Below are 21,513 nucleotides of genomic sequence, written 5' to 3' on the forward strand. Positions count from 1 at the left end.
ATCCGGCACAGTGCCCAACACACAGCAGGAACTCAGCAAACGTTTGCTGGCTGAACGCGGTGGGTACCCAGTGAATACAAAGGCCCGCGAGTTAAAGCCTGGGCCCTCGCTCATGTGTCTGGCCATTACGCAGGGTGTGGGAGCAGGTGGGGCGGTGGCAGTGGTGGGGGGGATGGAAATTCCCCATGGAACAGAATGTGTGCATGACAATGAACTGCAAAGTGACTGTGTTATCACCTGACAGACACCGAAAGGGAGCCAATAACCTGCTCGGTGGAAGCTTCTGTGAGAAACCTCTTGAAGGGTTCCAAAGGGCAGGAGCCCGGGGGAGTGCACACAAGCCTGGAAGCCAGCACGTCCAGGACGGGAGAGCCACGGAGGGCAGGGCCCTGTGCTCCGAGAGCACGGCGGCCACTCAGCAAGGCGCCTGGCAGGGCTACGACCCCTCTTTACAAGTTCTGCTCTTATAAAGGGAGGGAAGAAGGCACACTCAGGAAGGGTTTTTGAACAGTGTGATAAATGGTTATAACCAATGTATTTATTCCACAGAAACACAGACCAGTAACACCAGACTGCCTGTTTTATGTCATACTACTGTGTCTGGGGTAAGAATGTCTCCCAGTTATAAAGATACAGAAGGTCGTTAAATGAAAGTTTCAAGTTGTCATGTAAATGCTTTGAAACTACAGACCTCCTAGTCACTGGGTGCCTTGTGTTCAGCTCTGTGCCGACAAGCGCTGAGTCCCTCCTCTGGGTTGGGAACATGTATGAAGTTGAGATATGGGCACTTCTGTGAGAGCATTTAAAAACCTCGAGTGCACGGCTCAGTCCTGGATGACGTGTCAGTCCTGGCAGTGCCCTCCCCTCCATCAGAAACTGCCCCCCTCACAGACAGAGAGCGTCAGCAGGGGGATGCGGGTGAGGGCGATTCTGAGCCTGGCCCCCACCACACCCCCGATGCTCCACAGAGGCTAAGAATCACTTCTGTAGCACAGCGTGTTCTTAAAACAGAAAAGCATGTCTTAAAATAACTATGTTATCTGGCTTGTCATACTAATAATCAGTTATACCAATACTATCCAATTTTCTTTTCTTTTTTTGGCTGCACCCATGACATGTGGAAGCTCCTGGGCCAGGGACTGAACCTGAGCCACAGCAATGACTCAAGCTGTTACAGTAACAATGCCAGATCTTTAACCCTCTTGGCCACAAGGGAATTCCTTATCCAATTTTCTTCAACCCAATTTTGTCTAGGAAAAAAAGAGGTTAAAAAACGATGATGATAAAAATAGTCTTTAAGGCAATTCATGAAAACTCCTCAAGATGGAGACCTTAGCCTGCCACGACAGACCTTCGAAAGCTCTCCCTAGAGGCAGATACCCTGTCCGTCTCCCTCCAGGCCCTCTCTGTCAAGGAGGAAACTGAGTTTTCTTGAGTGGAAAAAGGGAAAAGAGGAGTTCCCGTCGTGGCACAGGGGTGAACGAATCCGACTAGGAACCATGAGGTTGCGGGTTCGGTCCCTGCCCTTGCTCAGTGGGTTAACGATCTGGCGTTGCCGTGAGCTGTGGTGTAGGTTGCAGACGCAGCTCGGATCCCACGTTGCTGTGGCTGTGGCGTAGGCCGGTGGCTACAGCTCCGATTAGACCCCTAGCCTGGGAACCTCCATATGCCGCGGGAGTGGCCCAAAGAAACAGCAAAAAGACAAAAAAAAAGAAAAAGGGAAAAGAAAGTTTTCTTATATGGATAGCTCTATGGTAAGGTTTTTTGTTGCTTCATGTCACAAATATTGGCAACCTTCACTCATCATCTAAATGATTAACCCCTTCCCAGTGAGGATCAGTGCTGACAAAGCAACAACATGGACTTTCATTTGCAACTCCAGCCAGGATTTGAGGTGGCGGGAAGGTTAACTGGGGGAGAGACCTGAGACCCAGGGTAGAAGGCAGAGGTAGGAGACAGGACCTGTGGTTTAAAGGCGTGATGACTGTTTCCCTAGTGGGCGGGCATAACGGGCATTTAAACAGGGGCCCTAAGTAAGAAAAAAAGGAACGTAAGTGGGTCTTGACATCTGAGGAGGTGGGGGACCTCCTTTCCTCTCTCCACGTTTCACTACTTTCCTTACGGAGTTTACGTGGAATTGCTGTAACATTTCTAAGGAACGAGCCTCAAGAGGACTGATGCAAAGGAGGAGGTAAACATTTTAAGAATACGATCACCACCTCCCATTATCCATACCCTCCCCAAAAGAGCAGGGAGGGAGACAGGGGACAGAGGAGGGGAGGGGAGGGGAGAGAGGGAAAGGCGGCAGGAGAGGCCCCTGAGCAGAAGCGCACCTGTCCTTTGGTGGGAAGGTCCTTCACACTGTCGGGTTTGAAGAAGGTGAAGTCAACCATGGCCTGGAACAGAGAGACAGCCTTCTCGGAATGCCCTGCCTGCCGCAGAAAGTGGCACTGCTGAAGAAAGAGGCCTGGGGGCAGGGAGAGCAAAGGGGAGGAACCGGGTTAACAGCCCTGGAGAGAGCACAACTGCTACAAATACCCGGTCCAACCCCCAGAACGCCTCTTCCCCGAAGTCAGTGACTGCTGCATTTTCAAAGCTGCGAGACATAAGTGCCCTGATTTAAAAGGACTCACAAGAATGCTGTGATCAAAGCAGTTATTCTCATTTTTTATAGGAAACTATCACAGAACACAAATCATAAAACAAGGCAAGAGGATGGTCTGAATATTGGTTATCAAATATTCAAGAAAAATTCTACGACAAGGATGGCGTAGCAGATTTTTTTCTCAGAAAGCAAAGATCGGTACTCAGTCGATCACTAGATGGCATTATTTACCCGCAATGGTCACCGTGTATTCAGTCAGCTGTAAACAAATCAGGTTTCCATGTTTAAAAATGTCAGTTCATCTTAACTAAGATACAGTGCTATCTACTAAGTAACATTAAGCTAACTGAGCCTATCACAAATGATATCAAATATGAGATATGAGACTCTAAGTCAGCGAGGTAAAAGCTTATTATTTCTGGAACAGTACAGTCCTACTTTAGAAATGAGTAGCAGTATTCAACAGCGGGGATTTGATCAAATAAACACCTGCTATGTGCCAGACACTAGCTAGACTCACCATATATGACCTCGGCAGACATGCACGATACTCCTATAAAGCAGGTATTGTACTACTGTTGCTGAGAGAGAAACCAGAGCTCAAACAGGATGAGAGACCTATCCAAGGTCACAGCAGAAGCCGGTGAAGGACAAACTCAGGATTCAAGTCAAAAGTGATACACTCCAGCTCCTGCACAACATGCGGTCTCCTGGGTCTCGTTACTGGACAAAATGTATATTCTAGTCTCCTTCGGGACACGCCGAAAATGTTAACAGTATAACAACACCAGTAGCCTGTATTTATACAGCGATCCCCAGCCAGTCAGGGCACCCCACAAACATTATTCCCTCATAACTGAGTGAGGTGAACAGTACAGACATCTCAACAGATAAGGCCATCGAGAGCTAGAGTCGTTAAGAGACCTGACTACATCTACTTGGCTAATAAATAGGTAAGCTGAACTTCTGGTCTGGTGATATCTTCCCAACTCTACTGGCTCGAATGCCCCCCACCACTAAGAAGTCGGAGGGGAGACCCTGTTAATCAAAAGGAGTCATAACACTTTTTTAAACATCAGTTTTATCAACTTAAACTTTTCTAAAATGAACCAAAAACAAATCCTCAATTTCAACTAAAGCCAAAAGAAAGCACAGTTCCTCCCCCATAAACGGATCTGGTCACCATGTCCTTACCAAACATGGCCTCCTCGGTGCCAGGCAGCTCAGGGTGAGATAAGATGCTGCCGTCCTTCACAGCAGACAAGGTGCTCAAGCATTTTCCGTAAAGACTCTGAATTTTGGAGATGGAGAAGGTGCTGAACTGACTCTGGCAAAAGAGAAGGTATTTCTGCCAAAGGGCTGTGTTGTTGGGATGTAAAAATATCAGCTTCTGCCACTCTTTGACCAGAGTGGAGGGTTCCCAGAACTCAGTGCAGAGTCTCAGCTTGGCGAGCTTCAGCTCCACGCTGCTCTGGTTGCTCTCGATGGCCCGCTCCAGAATGGCCAGCTTCTTCTCCAGGACCAGCCGCAGGGACCGCTTCCGCTTCTCCTGCTCTCCTTCCTCGATGGCGTAGAGGCCCGGACTTTTCATGACCTCGTCCTCAACAACAAAAACACCAATTTACAAATTTACAAACGTGGAACTGGCGGACCCCAAGGATTTTAACCTGCTTGCAGAGTGACTGACAAGCCCGAGAGAGCTCCTCACTTCTGAAAAGGAATTGCTATTCAGACTAGTATGTCTGATCTTGGGTTTATTTCACCTAATTTTCCTGTTCATTCTCCATTTTTTTTTACTTTTTATTTTTTTGTCTTTTTAGGGCTGCACTTGTGGCATATGGAGGTTCCCAGGCTAGGGGTCCAATCAGAGCTATAGCCACCGGCCTACACCACAGCCACAGCAATGCAGGATCCAAGTCACGTCTGCAACCTACAGCACAGCTCACTGCAATGCCGGATCCTTAACCCACTGAGCAAGCCAGGGATCAAACCCACAACCTCATGGTTTAGGAGGATTCAATTCATTTCCGCTGCGCCACGATGGGAACTCCCACTCTGTCATTTTAAATTTACATTTACATATCAATAACCTAGCATGCAATGTCCTGAGTATCTTGCTGAAGAGCCAACTTTGCCAATAAGACAGCCAAATGTGGGACAAACATGATCATTACAGAAGTGGTTTCAAAAGGGGGGGGGACTAAGACAAACCTATGTATTTCAGGAGGGGGCTCACAGCTCTAAGTGCTCTCCCCTCTGCGATCCTGTGTGTCTCACATGTTCCATTTGTCCTTCAGGAGCACCTCCCCCTGCCTCCTCTCCCTCCTCTCCTTTCACGATTCTGTTCAGGTTTGCTGCAGGCGTGGAAGCCCTTTCTTTTTTTTGTTTATTTATTTATTTATTTATTTATTTATTTATTTATTTGTTTGTTTATTTATTTATTTATTTATGTCTTTTTGCTATTTCTTTGGGCCGCTCCCGCGGCATATGGAGGTTCCCAGGCTAGGGGTCGAATCGGAGCTGTAGCCACCGGCCTACACCACAGCCCCAGCAATGTGGGATCCGAGCCGCATCTGCAACCTACACCACAGCTCACGGCAACGCCGGATCGTTAACCCACTGAGCAAGGGTGGGGACCGAACCCGCAACCTCATGGTTCCTAGTCGGATTTGTTAACCACTGTGCCACGACGGGAACTCCAGGAGCAACTTTTTAAGGGAAGTGAACTGGGATAGCACAACTCACCTGAAAAGCAACAAATGCCATCCACAGCTGAATATCCCGAGGGTTCTCCCGAACCTTCCTGTTAAACTCCTCCACCTTGGCCTTCAGAAGCGCACTCTCTCTGTCGGGCTGTGCGTCTGGCTGCTGGGATTCTTGCTCGGAAGGACCCTGTCCTTGTAACCACTGCGTGGTGGCTTGATCATAAATCCCCAGAGGGTTCAACCAAGTTGTAACAGGAGAAACCACATCCTCTGAGCCCTCCACTGGGATAAACGAGATTGGCTCCGACGACAGAAGTTCAGTTTTACTGCTAATGGCAACTCCATCAATGTTCATTAATCCCACGTTCTTCTTTGTAAAATAGCGCTCCACGTGCTTGTGTGAACGCTTCTTCTCCATGGAAGTCCCCTCCCAAGAGATACACTGCTTCTTAGGGTTAATGCCAAGGCAGGAGTCTCCTTTCCTCTTGTATCTTATTATGTGAAAAAGGAAATAACTTGTTAGGCAAATTAACTACATACATTCAAATCCACCTTGCCTTCAAATTGTTTCCATTTAGAGAAATACAAGGATTAGCAAGCAACTTTTTCTGCCCTTTTGACTTACTCCTCTAGCACAACTCTTCGTTAATGTCTCATGAATTTAAGATCAGGCCTGTCTTCCAGATCTCAGTAACGTGTATCCTCCTGGAGCTTCGTAAAGTCCTGTCTCATACATTATGTCATTTGATCATCACAATCACGTGTGCCAGGCAAGGTGGCAATCACCACCTCCTCTTTTACATTATCCCTAAATGAGGATGCTGAGACCTCAGGTGACACTAGGTCATCTGTCCCCTCGGCCAGTCCCTCTTCCTCAGTACTGTCTTATGTCTCTGCTTAAGACGATAAGGGAGAGGTCCAAGATTCTTTTTTCAATCCTGAAACTAAGTATGTCAAATAAAATTACATTTGGCTATTTTCTACCCTACAGGAAAAGAGGCTGGGTTCTAAAATGCTTTTATGGCTCGTGTAGGCGTCCCCAGAGTTATAAACACATGACTACTGAACTGTGCATGTTTCTGTATGTGTGTTATACAAACAACCCAATTTAAAAATGGGCAAAAGATCTGAACAGAAATGTCACAGAAGACACGAATGGCCAATAAACACACGAAAAAGGGCTCAACATCATTAGTCATCAAGGAAATGTAAATTAAAGCCGCAATCAGATATAGCACATACCCACCAGGACCGCTAGAATTAAAAAGCCTGACAAGGCCAAATGCTGGCAAGGGATGTGGGGAGTAGCGGGGACTCTCCTCTGCTGCTGGTGGGAATGTAAACTGGAACAATCACTTTGGAAAAAGGTCTGGCAGTTTCCTAAAAAAAAAAAAAAAAACTAAACACAGACCTACCCTATGACCCAGCAATTCTATTCCTAGGTATTTACCCAAGAAAAAGGAAACCACATGTCTACACAAAGAACTGAGCACAAACGTTCTCAGCAGCTTTACCTGTAACAGCCAAATCCTGGAAAAAGTCCATGTGTCCATCAACAGAAGAATGGAGAAACAAACGGTGGCATGGCTGCGCAATGGACTACTACCAACAGGGACAAGGAACAAACTACTGATGAACGCCACAGCGTGGATGAAATGTGGCAAAACATTACACCACATGAAAGAAGCCAGACCCAAAAGAGTTCACACCATATGATTCCATTTATATGAAATTCTAGAATAGACAAAAATAATTGATGGTGGAAAAAATGAGAACGGTAATTTTCTCTGGGGAGGTGGGGTGTGGAGTGGAAAGGAGCCTGAGGAAACTTCAGGGTCATGGTGATGCTCTCTGTTTCCACAGGTGTCTGGGTTATACAGATCCATGCACTGGTCAAAGCTAGCAAATAAGGATGCATATTATTAGACTGTATATAAATTTTAAGTCAAAAGAAAAAAACAAATCAAACTCTGGTTAATGATTCATACACCAAAGTATTTAGAGGGCAGTGTGTTGATTTCTGCAATTTACTATGAAACGCATCAAAAGAATAAGACGGGCAGTTCCTGTGATGGCTCAGAGGAAATAAATCCGACCAGGATCCTTGAGGATGCGGGTTCAACCTCTGGCCTCAGTGGGTCGGGGATCCAGCGTTGCCATGAGCTGTGGTGCAGGTCACAAATGTGGCTTGGATCCCACGTTACTGTGGCTGTGGTGTAGACCGGCAGCTGTAGCTCTGATTCGACCCCTAGCCTGGGAACATCCATATGCCACAGATGTGGCCCTTAAAAAAAAAAAGAAAAAAATAAGATGGGTTGATAGAGAGATGAATGGACAGGTATGTGATAAGGAAAGTACCGAAACACAATGCTAGAATGTAGGGTGTGGGTAAATGAGTGCTCACTGTAAAATGCTTTCGATGCCTGCTGCATTTTAAATTTTTCCCACAATAAAATGCTATGGAGAGAAAAAAGCAAGAGAGAAGCACTGCCATCCTTGTCAACTCCCAGAAGGCTCTGTCTCCACCTCCCATCATCTCCTTTCCTTCCTCGCCGGCAACAGGTCCCTGAGAAGCGCTCTGCCGGCCCCTGGCTCCTTCACCGCGCGGGTGTGGAGATTCCCACTTCGGAGCAAGTTTCCCTCACACACACGTCTTCTCTCAAAGCTTTTCTTTTATCCTCTCTCCCAGTTCCCCCTGGATTACTTCAAGATAATCTCTCTCCTTTCCACTTATCAAACAACTGAAGCAAAGGGGTGATAAAATAGGTTAAAATAGGTTATATAGGCCTTTCATCCCCTACGAAATTTTACATTAAAAACTAGACTTGTTCTCCTTAATTACTGTTTTATTTTCACTAAAAATGAACAGTATTTTGGATGTTCAAATAACCTCTTAAAACTGTTTACTGAGTTTTCTGACTTTAAAATTGTATTTTGTAGAACTGATTTTAATAATGTCCTTTTTTAACAAATTAGATGAAAATGATAAAGGAGAAAAAAAGTGACATTATTCAGTGTCAACTTTTAATGTGTGTATATATACATATTTATTTACATATACACATCCTTTTTAAAAACATCTGATATATAGCTTGAGGCTTTTAAGCCTCCCTACTTTTAAGCATTTCCTCACATCGTTAGTTTTAGAAAATACAATTTTTATTGGCTTCAAACTAGTTCACCGGAAGATACTCTAATTTAACCATTTTCCTATTGTTGGATATTTAAGTTGTATCCAATTTATCATTATCATAGAATCTTAATAATTGGACAGGACCTAGGATGTAATTTAATGCAACAGCCCCCCCAAGGCACTTTTCCTATAAAATCCTTATCAAATAACCAGCTAGTCTTCACTTGAATAATTCCAGAGGTAGGACCCCCCACTTTGTTGGGAGGTTCAGTGAATGATATTGCATGTATCTAATTTAAATAAATTCTGGAGTTCCCATCATGGCTCAGTGGTTAACGAATCCGACTAGGAACCATGAGGTTGCGGGTTCGAACCCTGGCCTTGCTCAGTGAGTTAAGGATCCGGCGTTGCTGTGAGCTGTGGTGTAGGTTGCAGACGAGGCTCGGATCCCGAGTTGCTGTGGTTCTGGTGTAGGCCGGTGGCTACAGCTCCGATTAGACCCCTAGCCTGGGAACCTCCATATGCCCCGGGAGCGGCCCAAGAAATGGCAAAAAGACAAATAAAATAAAATAAAATAAAATAAAATAAAATAAATTCAGAAAATGAGGGAGGAAGGGAAGAGGAGAGAAGAGGGAAAGGAAAGATTTCAGAAGAGAGTATATTTAAGTCAAGTTCCCAGTTCTATCCTGAATCCACTTAGTAGCTCTGAGCCCCGGAGCGAACTGGGCAACATAAATTTGCCTTTCCTTCCATGAACTCAAATTCACACCTGCCTTCTCAGTGTCTGGCCTACCTAGGTCCAAATTCCAATTTCACCATTTACTAACAGGGTGACTGTGATCAAGTTTTAAAAAACAAATACACTGTGCCTCGGCTTCCTCATCTGTAAAACAGGGACAATAACAGTCACTATGTCACAGAACTGCTAGGATGATCCAAAAAGTTTATATATGTAAAGTCTTTAGCCATACAGTAAGGGCTAGATAAAGTTTAAATTGTTATTATTATTTCATACAACTTGGCTCCTAAACATAAGCCAACTATTTCATCTGGTGTGTAGCCAAAGAAACAAGAATCTCTTCCAAAAATGGAGGAAAAAACTAGCTGAACTTCACTGACAGATAGTATATTAGTCCTAAGGAATTTTCCAAAGGTACTGTTACACTCACTTTAGAACCCAACCCCTTTCACCATGATGCTCCAACACACACCACGTCACTGCTGGGACGCTCACACTGTCCGAGCCGCTTTTATGTGGAGCCAAACTTCCACTCGCTGGTCCTGGCTCTGCCTTCCCAAGTTACACAGAGCACTGCCAACCCACCTTCCAAAAGATAGTCCAACAGAGCTTGCGAGACAGCGACCACATCCCTGATAGAGGCCAAATGCCCACAAGCCCTCACCTAAGGCTCACATAACAGTGTTAGCCATGCGTCTGCTCACCTTGCTCTCAGTGCCCTGGGTTTGTCAGTATCTCTCCAAAAAGGCATCAAGATTCAGTGCCTGACACCGTCTTGCCACCGCCCTCTGACCAGCAGAGACTGCAGGGGACCAAGACCTTCCTAACCTTCCATACTACGAGCTGTTCAGCTGTTTCCCAGCAAGACCTGCCTCACTTAAGCATTAGTAAACTACCAGGAAATCGCCCCACGCCCTAAGCCCTTTGCAGTAGTCTCTTTGCGGATGTATAAAGTTGTCTCTAACTAGTCTTCTGAGTGAGGTCTGAGCCATTCATTAGTGGAGGCTCAAGAGCTACTCTCTATTAATAGTTTTCCCTTTTTTCATCTATTACTAAATAATAACCCTTTATATTGCATATCGTATCTAATTCCGTAACAAATATTTCTGATATTTGAGTGCAGGGCGCAGGAGTTCTAATCCCCTATTCAGAAATGATGAAGTGGAGGCTCAGAAGGGTCGAAGGATGTGCCTAGGATCACATTACGAGTCAATGGCAAAGGCAGGATAGCCAGACTTTTCTGTTTCCCGACCTAGAGAATGTCCTACCACACAACCTCTGCAGACAATGAAAGAACATTTGAAGTCACAGCAACGCAGGTTTAAATCTCGTCTCTCCTGCTTCCTGGGTGCATGACCCTGAGAAGGTACTTCATCTCTGAAGCCTGCTTTCCCTTGCTGGCTACATCAGAGTGCCCGCCTCCCACGCAAGCAGCTCTGAGGAGCAGACAGGCTAATGTCAGTGAGGGAATGAGCCCCAGATGGTGCTACATACTGTGTGCCCAGTCAGCCTTGGCTGCGTATCCCATATCTGGACAAATACTGTGCTGGCATGGAAAGCCACATAAGACTTTAGGGGGCATTAAAATTATGCAAAAATGGGAGTTTCCGTCGTGGCTCAGTGGTTAACAAATCTGAGTAGGAACCATGAGGTTGTGCGTTCGATCCCTGGACTCGCTCAGTGGGTCAAGGATCCAGCGTTGCCATGAGCAGTGGTGTAGGTTGCAGACGCGGCTCGGATCTGGTGTTGCTATGGCTCTGGTGTAGGTCAGCAGCTACAGCTCCGATTGGACCCCTGGCCTGGGAGCCTCCGTATGCTGTGGGTGCGGCCCTAGAAAAAGACAATTAAAAACAAAAAAAATGCAAAAATGTACAAATATGCTTAAATGTGACAATCATTTACTCACTGCCATGAGGATTTAGTGGATCGTACGGAGATATGAATATGCAGCAAAAAATAACTGATATAAGCTCATTATAAAGGAAATTTTGGTTGGAATTGCTTATGTGATGAGTTATAATGTCATGATGAGTGAAAACATGATTAATATGTTTCCCAAAGCAATGGGAAATAAAATTTACTTTAAAAAGTAATTGGGAGTTCCCGTCGTGGCGCAGTGGTTAACGAATCCGACTAGGAACCATGAGGTTGTGGGTTTAGTCCCTGCCCTTGCTCAGTGGGTTAAGGATCTGGCGTTGCCGTGAGCTGTGGTGTAGGTTGCAGACGTGACTCGGATCCAGCGTTGCTATGGCTCTGGCGTAGGCCGGTGGCTACAGCTCCGATTCAACCCCTAGCCTGGGAACCTCCATATGCCACGGGAGCGGCCCAAGAAATTGCAAAAAAAAAAAAAGTAATTGGCCCATAAAGAATGATAATGACCTTCAAAGGCCTTCTCTTGGCCATATAGTCCATGATTCTCTTCCTTCAGTTTTCGTCTATAAGCTATTTGGGAACAGAGACTATTGTATTACTGCTCATTATGTTCTCAACAACGTCTTACAATAAAATACTCAGTGTCTAAAGGGTTTACTGAGGATTCAAATTATTTTGATTGACAGAGGAGAAAACTTTAAACTCATTACTGAAGCAAATATCATCATCTATCTTTAATATTATCTGGTGATGTATTGCTAGAAACATTTTGAAAGAGTCATCACCATTTAATGTCATTTTCAAAAAATGGCATGTGGGGGGTGGACAAATACAAGGCTTTTGTAATTTTTAAGAATGGTGTATAGATTAGATCAAACGCTTTATAGAGTTTGTCACAATTATTTCAAGGTATTCTTATCTGTTTTTTTCTTTTTTTAGGGCCACACCTGCAGCATGTGGAAGTTCCCAGACTAGGGGTCTAATCGGAGCTGCAGCTGCCAGCCTACACCACAAACCACAGCAATACCGGATCTGAGTCACATCTGTGACCTATACCACAGCTCACAGCAACGCCGGATCCTTAACCCACTGAGTGGAGCCAGGGATTGAACCTGCATTCTCATGGATACTAATCAGGTTCGTTACTGCTGAGCCACAAGGGGAACTCAAGGTATTTTTAGATTCATTCATTAAACAAATACCTACTGAACACCTACATCATGCCAAGCACTGGGGCTTAATAAGATTAATCTGACCTGGAACCTGATCTCCAGGTTTAAACTTTTATTTTAGAATGTGTGATTACTCACCTACGATTGTTTATGCCTCAACAACTTAAGAATGGATAAAACCCAAGAGCACCCATAGGGGGTGCAGCTGGCAAACAGACAGAGACAACACTGACAGCTCAGAGGAGAAGGAAGCCACCTCCCCCCAGTGAAAACCAGGAAAGTCTCGAGGATGGGTACCTTGCTATATCTCCTCGGTAAAGAGACTTATACTCCCAGTTTGCAGGGTCTGGTTTCTTGTCTGTCCTGAAGGTTTCTCCTGTCAGAGGCTGAATGTCCTCAAGCCAAACAAAGCGACGTCCATTGTCAGCAGCAGCATTATTTTCTTGACTGTGAGACAAAGGAAGGTGAGAAAGAAAAAGGGAGAAATATTTTAGATTTAAAAATCTCCCAGTCACATATTTCACATTTCAGAAACATGAAGGTTAAATATTTCAAACTCCATTCGGCATCAAGCACACCTAAGTACATAAGATGTGAACGTGTCACAGAGATGGCAAGAGGACACCTACTCTGGAAGAATTAACATAGAGGATATAGGTGCCTTTTTTTTGTTTTGTTTTTTTTGTGGGTTTTTTGCCTTTTGTCTTTTTAGGGCCGCACCCACGGCATATGGAGATTCCCAGGCTAGGGGTCTAATCAGAGCTATAGCTGCCGGCCTTTGCCAGAGCCATAGCAATGCAGGATTCAAGCCTCACCTGCGACCTACACCACAGCTCACGGCAATGCTGGATCCTTAACCCACTGAGCGAGGCCAGGGATCGAAGCTGCAACCTCATGGTTCCCAGTTGGATTCGTTTCCACTGCGCCATGACAAGAACTCCCTTCTTTTTTAATAATTCATTTAAATGACTATAACTTGATCTTCAAATATATTGATAAACAAGTTCTCTTCTAAGAAAGAAAGGAAAGGGAGGGAAGGAGGAAGAAAAATAAGGCTGCCCTTACTTTATCTAACTCATTTGATAGTGCTCAGATAATTTATTCCAATTCAAAACTTAACAAGGAAGCCACAGTTCTGTATGGTTCAGTCTTGGAGGCTACTTAGGCATGGGTCTAAGTCTCACGCTTACAGTCCAGGCTCTGTGTAGGGTGTTCTGTTGATATGGATGAACCTCTACATAAACGGCAGAGAGTCGCTGTAAGAGCAAGACACTTATTTATTCCTTTGAACCAGTTTATGAGTTGAAAGACTTTCAGCTCGGATACAAATGGAACCAGTTCCCTAGGAGTCAAATGAAAGGGAGGGAAAGGTTCTTCTGGCATCTAATATCTTTCTTCCTCTAAATTAGTTTGTAATGCTGCTAACACAAGAAGCTGCTCAAGAAGTCAAAACAGTCATTAACTGTTGTTCCATCTTTGTTTTTGGCTCTACTACCCAGATAGAAATAGATTCAAAAGACTTCTAAATCACTCTTGGCTGGGGACACAAGGAATGGTATTTCAGGGACGCATAGTAGCTACTCAACAAATATCTGTTGAACGAAGAAGCATCTCGGGTTAAAATACATGGTGATTTTAACATATTCCCTTCGAAACAACTGTGCAGGGTTTTCTGATGACAAAAATCAAAAAGGGCAGCAAAGGGAGAGAAAGGGATGGACACATTCCAGAAAGAAAAGGAAAGCCAGCTAGGGGAAGGGGGGAGGAAGGGCCTGCTGCAGACCACCGCTGGAGAGTAAGAGGCCCTCATCCCTCCCCTACTGGGTACTGCAGTCGGGAAGCGGGATGTGGTCCGGGCTGCACAGGGAAGGACCTGCACCTGACAGTGAAGAGCTCATCCTAGGAAATGAAGGTCGCAAGAAGCTATGGTCTCTGGGGAAGCTGTCCCCCGATGACCCTGAATAAGAGCCCCATATGGTACACAACCCCCTCCACCCTGCTGGCCACACACCCAACACCGCTTTCCTGATATCACAGAAGACACAACTCACTAATGTCTTAGTCCTTGTCTGTGCAGAAACAAACAACTCTTCCAGGTCACCTTCCCAGGAAAAGGCTACAGAAGTGAACAGTAAGAAAGTCAAAGACAAAGACAAGAACAACCCACCCTAATCTTAATGGGGATACTCTACAAAACATCAACAAACTTAAAAGTGCCTTTGGATCAGAGTTCCTGTCATGGCTCAGTGGTAAGGAAATGGACTAGTATCCATGAGGACATGGGTCTGATCTCTGGCCCCACTCAGTGGGTTAAGGATCCAGCGTTGCTGTGAGCTGTGGTGTAGGTTGAAGATGCGGCTCAGATCTGATGTTGCTGTGGCTGTGGTGTCGGCCAGCAGCTGTAGCTCCAATTTGACCCCTAGCCTGGGAACCTCCACATGCCTCAGGTGCAGCCCTTAAAAAAAAAAAAAAAAAAAAAAAAAGTGCTACCTAGATTATAAAACTATCGAGAGACTGTAAAGATCACTTCTGATGTGGTTAAGCACAGGCTGAAAATTACTCTTTCAAGTTCTTATGGTAGTTCTGGTACAGTTTCAGGAAATCCTATAAAACTCATTTTCCTCAGCAAAAAAAAAAAAAAAAAAGACAAATAGTTAAAGATGAGTCTTCACAACACACAACGATTATGCATTTGCTTTGAAGACATACTAATAAGAATCAATGATCTACTCATCCATTCATTCACAGAACAAAAATGTACTGAGAGTTTATTACACATCAGGACCTACGTTAACCTCTGGTGGGGAAGAGCATACAAAGGTAAGAAGGGAGGAGTGGCTCTGCCACAGAAATTCAGTCAAATTCAGAATCTTTCTGCTAGACTCCTTTATTTTTCCTTCTTCTAGGGTTACAGGCACAGCACCTGAGACGCAGACAGAGCTAAATAAATCTGGATCCTCTGAGCCACAGAGGCCTGTGGTTCTCCAATGCTGATCTGATAACAAAGGGATCCCAGCAGACCACGTTGTCTGCCTCTGATGGAAACTCCAACATCAGTGGGACTCATAAGCACATAACTAAAGCAAATAAGCCCTGAAGGGTCATAAAAATCTTAACAGCACTAAATTTATTAAAGTATGCCTCGAACGGGTACTTAAATTTCCTCTCTTCTAGACCACATGAACGAAGGAAAGAAAAAAGTTAATTGAGGAATGACTCAAGCAGTTTCACCACATACCGCGAGTCACACACATGGGACAGTGCCTCCTACGCAGGAGGAGGTCAGACTTAGCAGAGAGGAAAAGCTATCACTCAGCACCTGCACTGACCAGATCTACAGAACGCCGTGAACGCTATGCCCAGGGCAGACAAGCGAAACACGGGGAGAAAGAAAACCCCCAAGGAAAGGAAGTAGGTGGTCATGAGCCATTCTGTACCTCCAACCCAGTGATTCTAAACAGCTGTGAAATAAGGACAAAAGCAATGATTATTTTAAGTGCTACATCAACCTTAACCAGAGAGAGAGTGCGCAGGCAAGCACATGCAGGAGCAAACTCGGGGCGGGGGGCGGGGGTTGTCTTTTTAGGTCAGTGCCTGAGGTATACGGAAGTTGGCAGGCTAGGGGTCAAATTGGAGCTGTTGCTGCCGGCCTACACAACAGCCACATCTACTTGGGATCCGAGCCACATCTGCAACCTACACCACAGCTCACGGCAACGCCAGATCCTCAACCACTTAGCGAGACCAGGAATCGAAGCTGCGTCCCCACAGACACTAGCTGGGTTCATTACCGCTGAATCACAATAGGAACTCCCAATACAACAGGGGTTTTAATGTGGGTGACTGAAAGGAAGACATGTCAAGAAAGAGAAAGACATTTTTCTCATTCTTTATGAAGGCATGTAAGGAGCTGCCTTGTGGCACAGCGGGTTAAGGATCTAGCATTGTCTCTGCTGTTCGATACCTAGCCTGGGAACTTCCACATGCCACTGGCATGGCCAAAAGAAATAAATAAAAATTTTTTTTAATGTTTTAAAAATTTTAAAACATCGAAATAAATGTGTTAAAACCTTAAAAAATAAAATTTTAAAAATAAAAAATAAATAAATGCATGTAAAACTAAGTAGTGAACTAGCCCATATGCCCAGCAAGTGGCACATTCTCTATCTTCCAAAAATCCTATATACTTTTTGCCTGAACCAGATTTTGACACAATCGTTACTGTGCCTCAGCAATATTTCTCAAATAAAATCATGGCCTTATTCTTTTTTTAAAATGAAAGTTTTCTTTTCTTAGGTTGACCTAATGGTAGGGCTCTTTCTGCTTTTTCCCAGCTTTACTAAGGTATTTATTGACTCTATTTTGATTGAGCGGCTAAATATTCACTCAAATGTCTAACTTATCACCAACAATCAAGGGAGAAATAATTCAAGATATGAAAAATCACAGGTTTTTGAGAAGAGAAAACCTACTTTGGTTTCTCTGATTCCTTGTTTCCATCTCTGATGCTTCTGGAAGGTTTGTCCTTTTCAGAATCAGTATCTGACTCGGATCCACTGCTGCTTGACTGCCCACGTTTTCTCTTGGTTTTCTTGTGGTGCTGATGCTTCCTTTTCTTTTTTTTCTCTTTCTTCTTCTTTCTGCTTGTTTGTGTGGGCTTTCTGTTAGTGTCACTTTCATCTGAACGCTCTGATTTCAAAGGACTCCTGTTTAGGAAAATCAATGCTAGAATTATTTTCAAAAGAAAATTAGGGAAAATGTGTAAATAAGTATGCAAATAAACAAATAAGTAAAAGGAAATCCTATAAATGTCCACACAGACATACTATTTGACCATATACTATACAGCACCTTTCTGGATTAGGGCTCACCTTCAAGACTTAGGAGTTGGACCTAAAATAACATCAGGTGAAGAAATTCTAATCTTAATAGCTTCTAAACCTACACTTTCATATCTACACACTTTTAAAGAAAAATAATCTACCAATTATTTTATCACAGTTTTTAAGACACAATAAAAGCTTTATTTTCAGTCCTACATATTATGCCAGCAGGACCTTATTGCAAAAAAAAAAAAAAAAAAAAAAGGTTTAACTCTGGTCCTGGTTTTTATTTATTATTTTTTTTAATTACTCAATGAATTTATCACACCTGTAGCTGTACAATGATCATCACAATCCAATTTCAGGGTCCTGGTTTTTAAAAGTTACAACCAGCTCTTCCTCATTAGCGAAATATCTACAAACAACACCCTCCAACACATCAACTATTCTCAATTTCTAAAGGCCTCTTATGCTTTTAGAGTACACGGCTTCCCTGGGCTCATCAAATTAGTAAGATCACTGGGTCTCTACTTGTGAGAGAGTTCATTTCTTAGTCCAGCGAGCTATAACAAAATCCCTTCAAAGCTGGGTACAGATGTGTGCCATCTTGCTTTCCCCAAAGTTTTCATGAGATTTTACTCTGTTATTATACAAACTCCTTCTATTTTTGTAGGCAATTCCTATCTTTATGCAACTAAAGACATATCTGAATTACAATATTCTAAAGGTCACTAATGAGGTTAATGAAGTTACTTAAGGATCACAGTGATGCCATTTCCCTTGTGGCCTAATTATTGGCAGTAACTGTGTCATGTACTTGCCACTGTAATGCAAAGGGGAAAAAGGAGATAGTCCATAAGAGTCAAGCAAGGGAAAACAGTCAAAGATCACCTCATTAGATGAGGTAAAGGGAAGAGTTCTACTTAACTCTTATCACAGGGTTTTCTACAGAGCATCATTCAAGCTAAGCTATAGATGGTACCCTGACAGAGACCAAAAACCCATCTATCAAAAAACTATCTTGTTACAGTTCCCGTTGTGGCTCAGCGGTAATGAACCCAACTAGTATCCATGAGGATTTGGGTTCAATCCCTGGTCCTGCTCACTGGGTTAAGGATCCAGCATTGCCATGTGCTTCTGTGTAGGTCAAAGACACAGCTCAGCTCAGATCCTGTGTTGCTGTGGCTGTGGTGTAGCTGCAGCTCCAATTCGACCATTAGCCCATTAGCCTGGGGACCTCCATATGCCTCAGGTGCAGCCCCTGAAAAGAAAAAACAAAACAGCTACCTTGTTAGTGCTGTCCCTTGAGAAACAAGTGGTGTGGCCTCTTCAGTTTGTCGGCTCAGAGATGTTATGGTTCCAACACAAAAGCTTGGGTTGCTCAGCCAGTCTAGTTCTGTACATGCAAAAGGAAGAAAAGATCAATGAAATTAGCTCAATCTGATTTCTGAAGGAGGAAATCCATCTTACCAATGCACAGCCAATGTCTGCCAGACATCTTGAACAGTCCAGAGAAGCTGAAGGGAATCCATGAAACTGTTCCTTTCACAGGGCATGGGGCTTTAACACAGTCTGAGATATTTAAGACTGAAATCCTCTTGTGATATGAGGCTGCCGCTTAAGCAAAAGCCATGTAATGAGTGTGGCCTAAGGTGCAACAAGGCCATATGAATGCCGTCCACATTCTAATGAGCATGAAAGCACCCAAAGCATTAGGTTTTAATGACCCCAATTCCAAAAAGTTAAAAAATCAAATCATGCATAAAAGCCCACTATACTTAATAATACTACAGAAGATTAAGATATTTGTTCTTTAAAGAATATTCCAAAGTGCTGCCTTAGTGTAATAACTGAACCTAAGTCTTTCCTTATGATGGCCCTTCTCTGTGAAAACAAAAATGCAAGGTGTCAACTTTTCTAAATAATATTGAAATTAAATAAAATTCTATAAGATATGAAAAATGATTATCTCTGGGCAGTGAGGCTAAATGTCCAAAGTTTTTCTTATTTCTGCTTATCCATTAATATTTAATTCTTCTATTTCTGAATTACTCATATTCTAACGTTTAGGGGTTTTAGCTATGAAGGAAAGAAAGAAAAAAAAAAAGCATGAATGGTGATAGCAAGGGGGCCCAGGGAGGGGCGTATTTTGTCCTGCTTTGTTTTAGGATGGGAGGCCAGAGTGTATTCACATACTCAGGAGAAAGAACCCAGGAAAAGGCTGAAATTAGAGAGAGGAGTTAACCACATTTTTTAAAGTTATACTGGGATATAAAATTATATACAAGGTTCACCCATTTACGGTGTACAATTCAATGGGTTTTAGCATATTTAGAACTGTGCAGCTATCACTATAATTTTAGAGCATTTTCATCATCTCAAAATGAAACCCACACTTATTAGCAGTCACTCTCCATCACCTACTCCCTGCCCACCAACCCCACGGCAATCACTAATCTACTTTCTATCTCTAGAGATTTGCATATTCTGGACATTTAACATAAACAGTATCTTACAATATACGGTGGTCTTTTGTAACTGTGTTCTTTCACTTTACATAATGTTTTCAAGGTTCATCCATGCTATAGCATGTATCAGTACTTTATTCCTCTTTAGTGCTGAATAATATTCCATTTTATGGGTATGCCACATTTTATCCATTATCCATTGCTTCCACTTTTTGACTATTATAAGTAATATCACTATGAACACATGCACAAGTTTTATTTGCACAATATATTTTTAGTTTTCTTGGGTAGGTATCTAGCAGAATTGCTGGGTCATATGGTAACTCACGTTAAGCATTTTGAGGAACTGCCCGACTGTTTTCCAAATTGACTGCACTATTTCACACTCCCATTAACAAGGAATGCAGACTCTAATTTCTCCACATCCTTGACAGCTTCTTACTATCTCTTAGATTATAGTCATCCTACTGGGGTGTGATGTATTTCCTCATTGTGGTTGTTTTTTATTTCTGTTTTGGTCTGCCAGCAGCATGCAGAAGTTCCTGGGCCAATGATCAAACACATGCCACAGCACGGACCCAAGCCACAGCAGTGACAACACGGGCTCCTTGACCACTAGACCACCAAGGAACTCTCGCATTATGGTTTTGATTTCCACTTCCCTAGTGACTAATGATGTTGAGAATCTTTTCATGTGTTTATCACCCCTTCATATTTAAACAGAAATAGTTATTCAAATTCTTTGCCCATTTTTTTAAATGGGTGGTCTTTTCATCATTGAATTGTAAGAGTTCTGTATATATTCTGTATTCTAGTCCCTGATGGTAACTGCATATCAGGAAGAGATACTGGTATGTATGTTCCATGATATGGTTCCTTCTTTTAGTCACTGCTGCATCATCACCAGCACTGAGAGCAATGTCTGGCATATACTCCAGTAGGAGTTTAATATGTGTGGAAAAAAGGAGATGGAAGAGAGAAGGAAATTCCTAAAGAGAAAAGTAACAATATAAAGCACGAAAAAGGGAAAGAAGAGAGGAAATCTAACTTATCGAGTGCCTACTGTAGGCCAAGCAAGAGGTTAAGCATTTTACATCTTTTTTGCTGTTGTCTTTTCAGGGCCACACCCAAGGCATATGGAGATTCCCAGGCTAGGGATCTAATCAGAGCTGAAGCTGCCGGCCTATGCCACAGTCACAGCAACACAGGGATCCAAGCCACTGTCTGCAAACTACACCACAGCTCATGGCAACACTGGATCCTTAACCCAGTGAGCAAGGCCAGGGATCGAACCCATGTCCTCATGGATGTTAGTTGGGTTCATTAACTGATGAGCAACAGGAACTCCTATTTACTTATTATATATAGTAGTGTGTATCTGTTAATCTCAAAATTATCCCTCCCCTTTCCTAGTTCTTTTTTTGCTGCGCATGTGGCCTTTCCCAGGCCAAGGATCAAACCCATGCCACAGCAGTGACAACACTGGATCCTTAACTTGCTTCACCACCAGGGAACTCTACCCCTTCCTGTTTCTTTCTTTTTGTCTTTTTAGGGCAGCACCTGCGGCACATGGAGAGTCCCAGGCTAAGGAAAAAGGTACTTTTGCCCAATGGGAAGTTGCTCCTGCCCCCCTCCCCCGCTTTGGCATATTACCAATGAACATGTGTGGAATATTAAAAGTAATAATCATTAGCTCTTAGGCCTAGAAAAATCTGGGAGATCATCTAGTCCAAAGATTTTCAAACTTTAACCAAGGAACTTACTGTTCAAATAAAATTTTTCAGAAAAGTCCAACATGAGAACAGAAAAGGCAGGGTATTCTTGCTGGGGCTTTACAGGGAGGAAGTGGGTCTGAGAAGGCTCTCTGAGCACAGCCTGGATATCTCCCTCAGTCACAGATCCAGTTAGAGGTCCAGAGAAGTTAGGTCACATGGCCTAGAAGTCAAGGTACACCTCTGAACCCGGATCTGCGATCCCCCACCCCGTCCTCACTAAC

General features: G+C 43.6%; 1 protein-coding gene across 2 annotated transcripts in view; it reads right to left on the bottom strand.

Annotated features, from left to right (window-relative positions):
• Positions 1-21,513, bottom strand: part of NRDE2 (NRDE-2, necessary for RNA interference, domain containing) — a 50,684-nt gene that overhangs the window by 18,807 nt on the left and 10,364 nt on the right. The window contains exons 2-8 of one of the 2 annotated variants that reach the window (XM_021099604.1): positions 18,337-18,445; positions 16,699-16,932; positions 12,524-12,673; positions 6,557-6,690; positions 5,351-5,801; positions 3,800-4,205; positions 2,334-2,467 (exon numbers count right to left, since the gene is read on the bottom strand). In XM_021099604.1, the coding sequence (XP_020955263.1) occupies positions 2,334-2,467; positions 3,800-4,205; positions 5,351-5,728 (918 nt within the window). In that variant the 5' untranslated portion in view covers positions 5,729-5,801; positions 6,557-6,690; positions 12,524-12,673; positions 16,699-16,932; positions 18,337-18,445. The remainder of the gene's footprint in view (positions 1-2,333; positions 2,468-3,799; positions 4,206-5,350; positions 5,802-6,556; positions 6,691-12,523; positions 12,674-16,698; positions 16,933-18,336; positions 18,446-21,513) is intronic. The other variant, XM_021099603.1, reaches the window with a different exon arrangement.

This window comes from Sus scrofa, chromosome 7, assembly GCF_000003025.6.
Source record: "Sus scrofa isolate TJ Tabasco breed Duroc chromosome 7, Sscrofa11.1, whole genome shotgun sequence".
NCBI lineage: Eukaryota > Metazoa > Chordata > Mammalia > Artiodactyla > Suidae > Sus > Sus scrofa.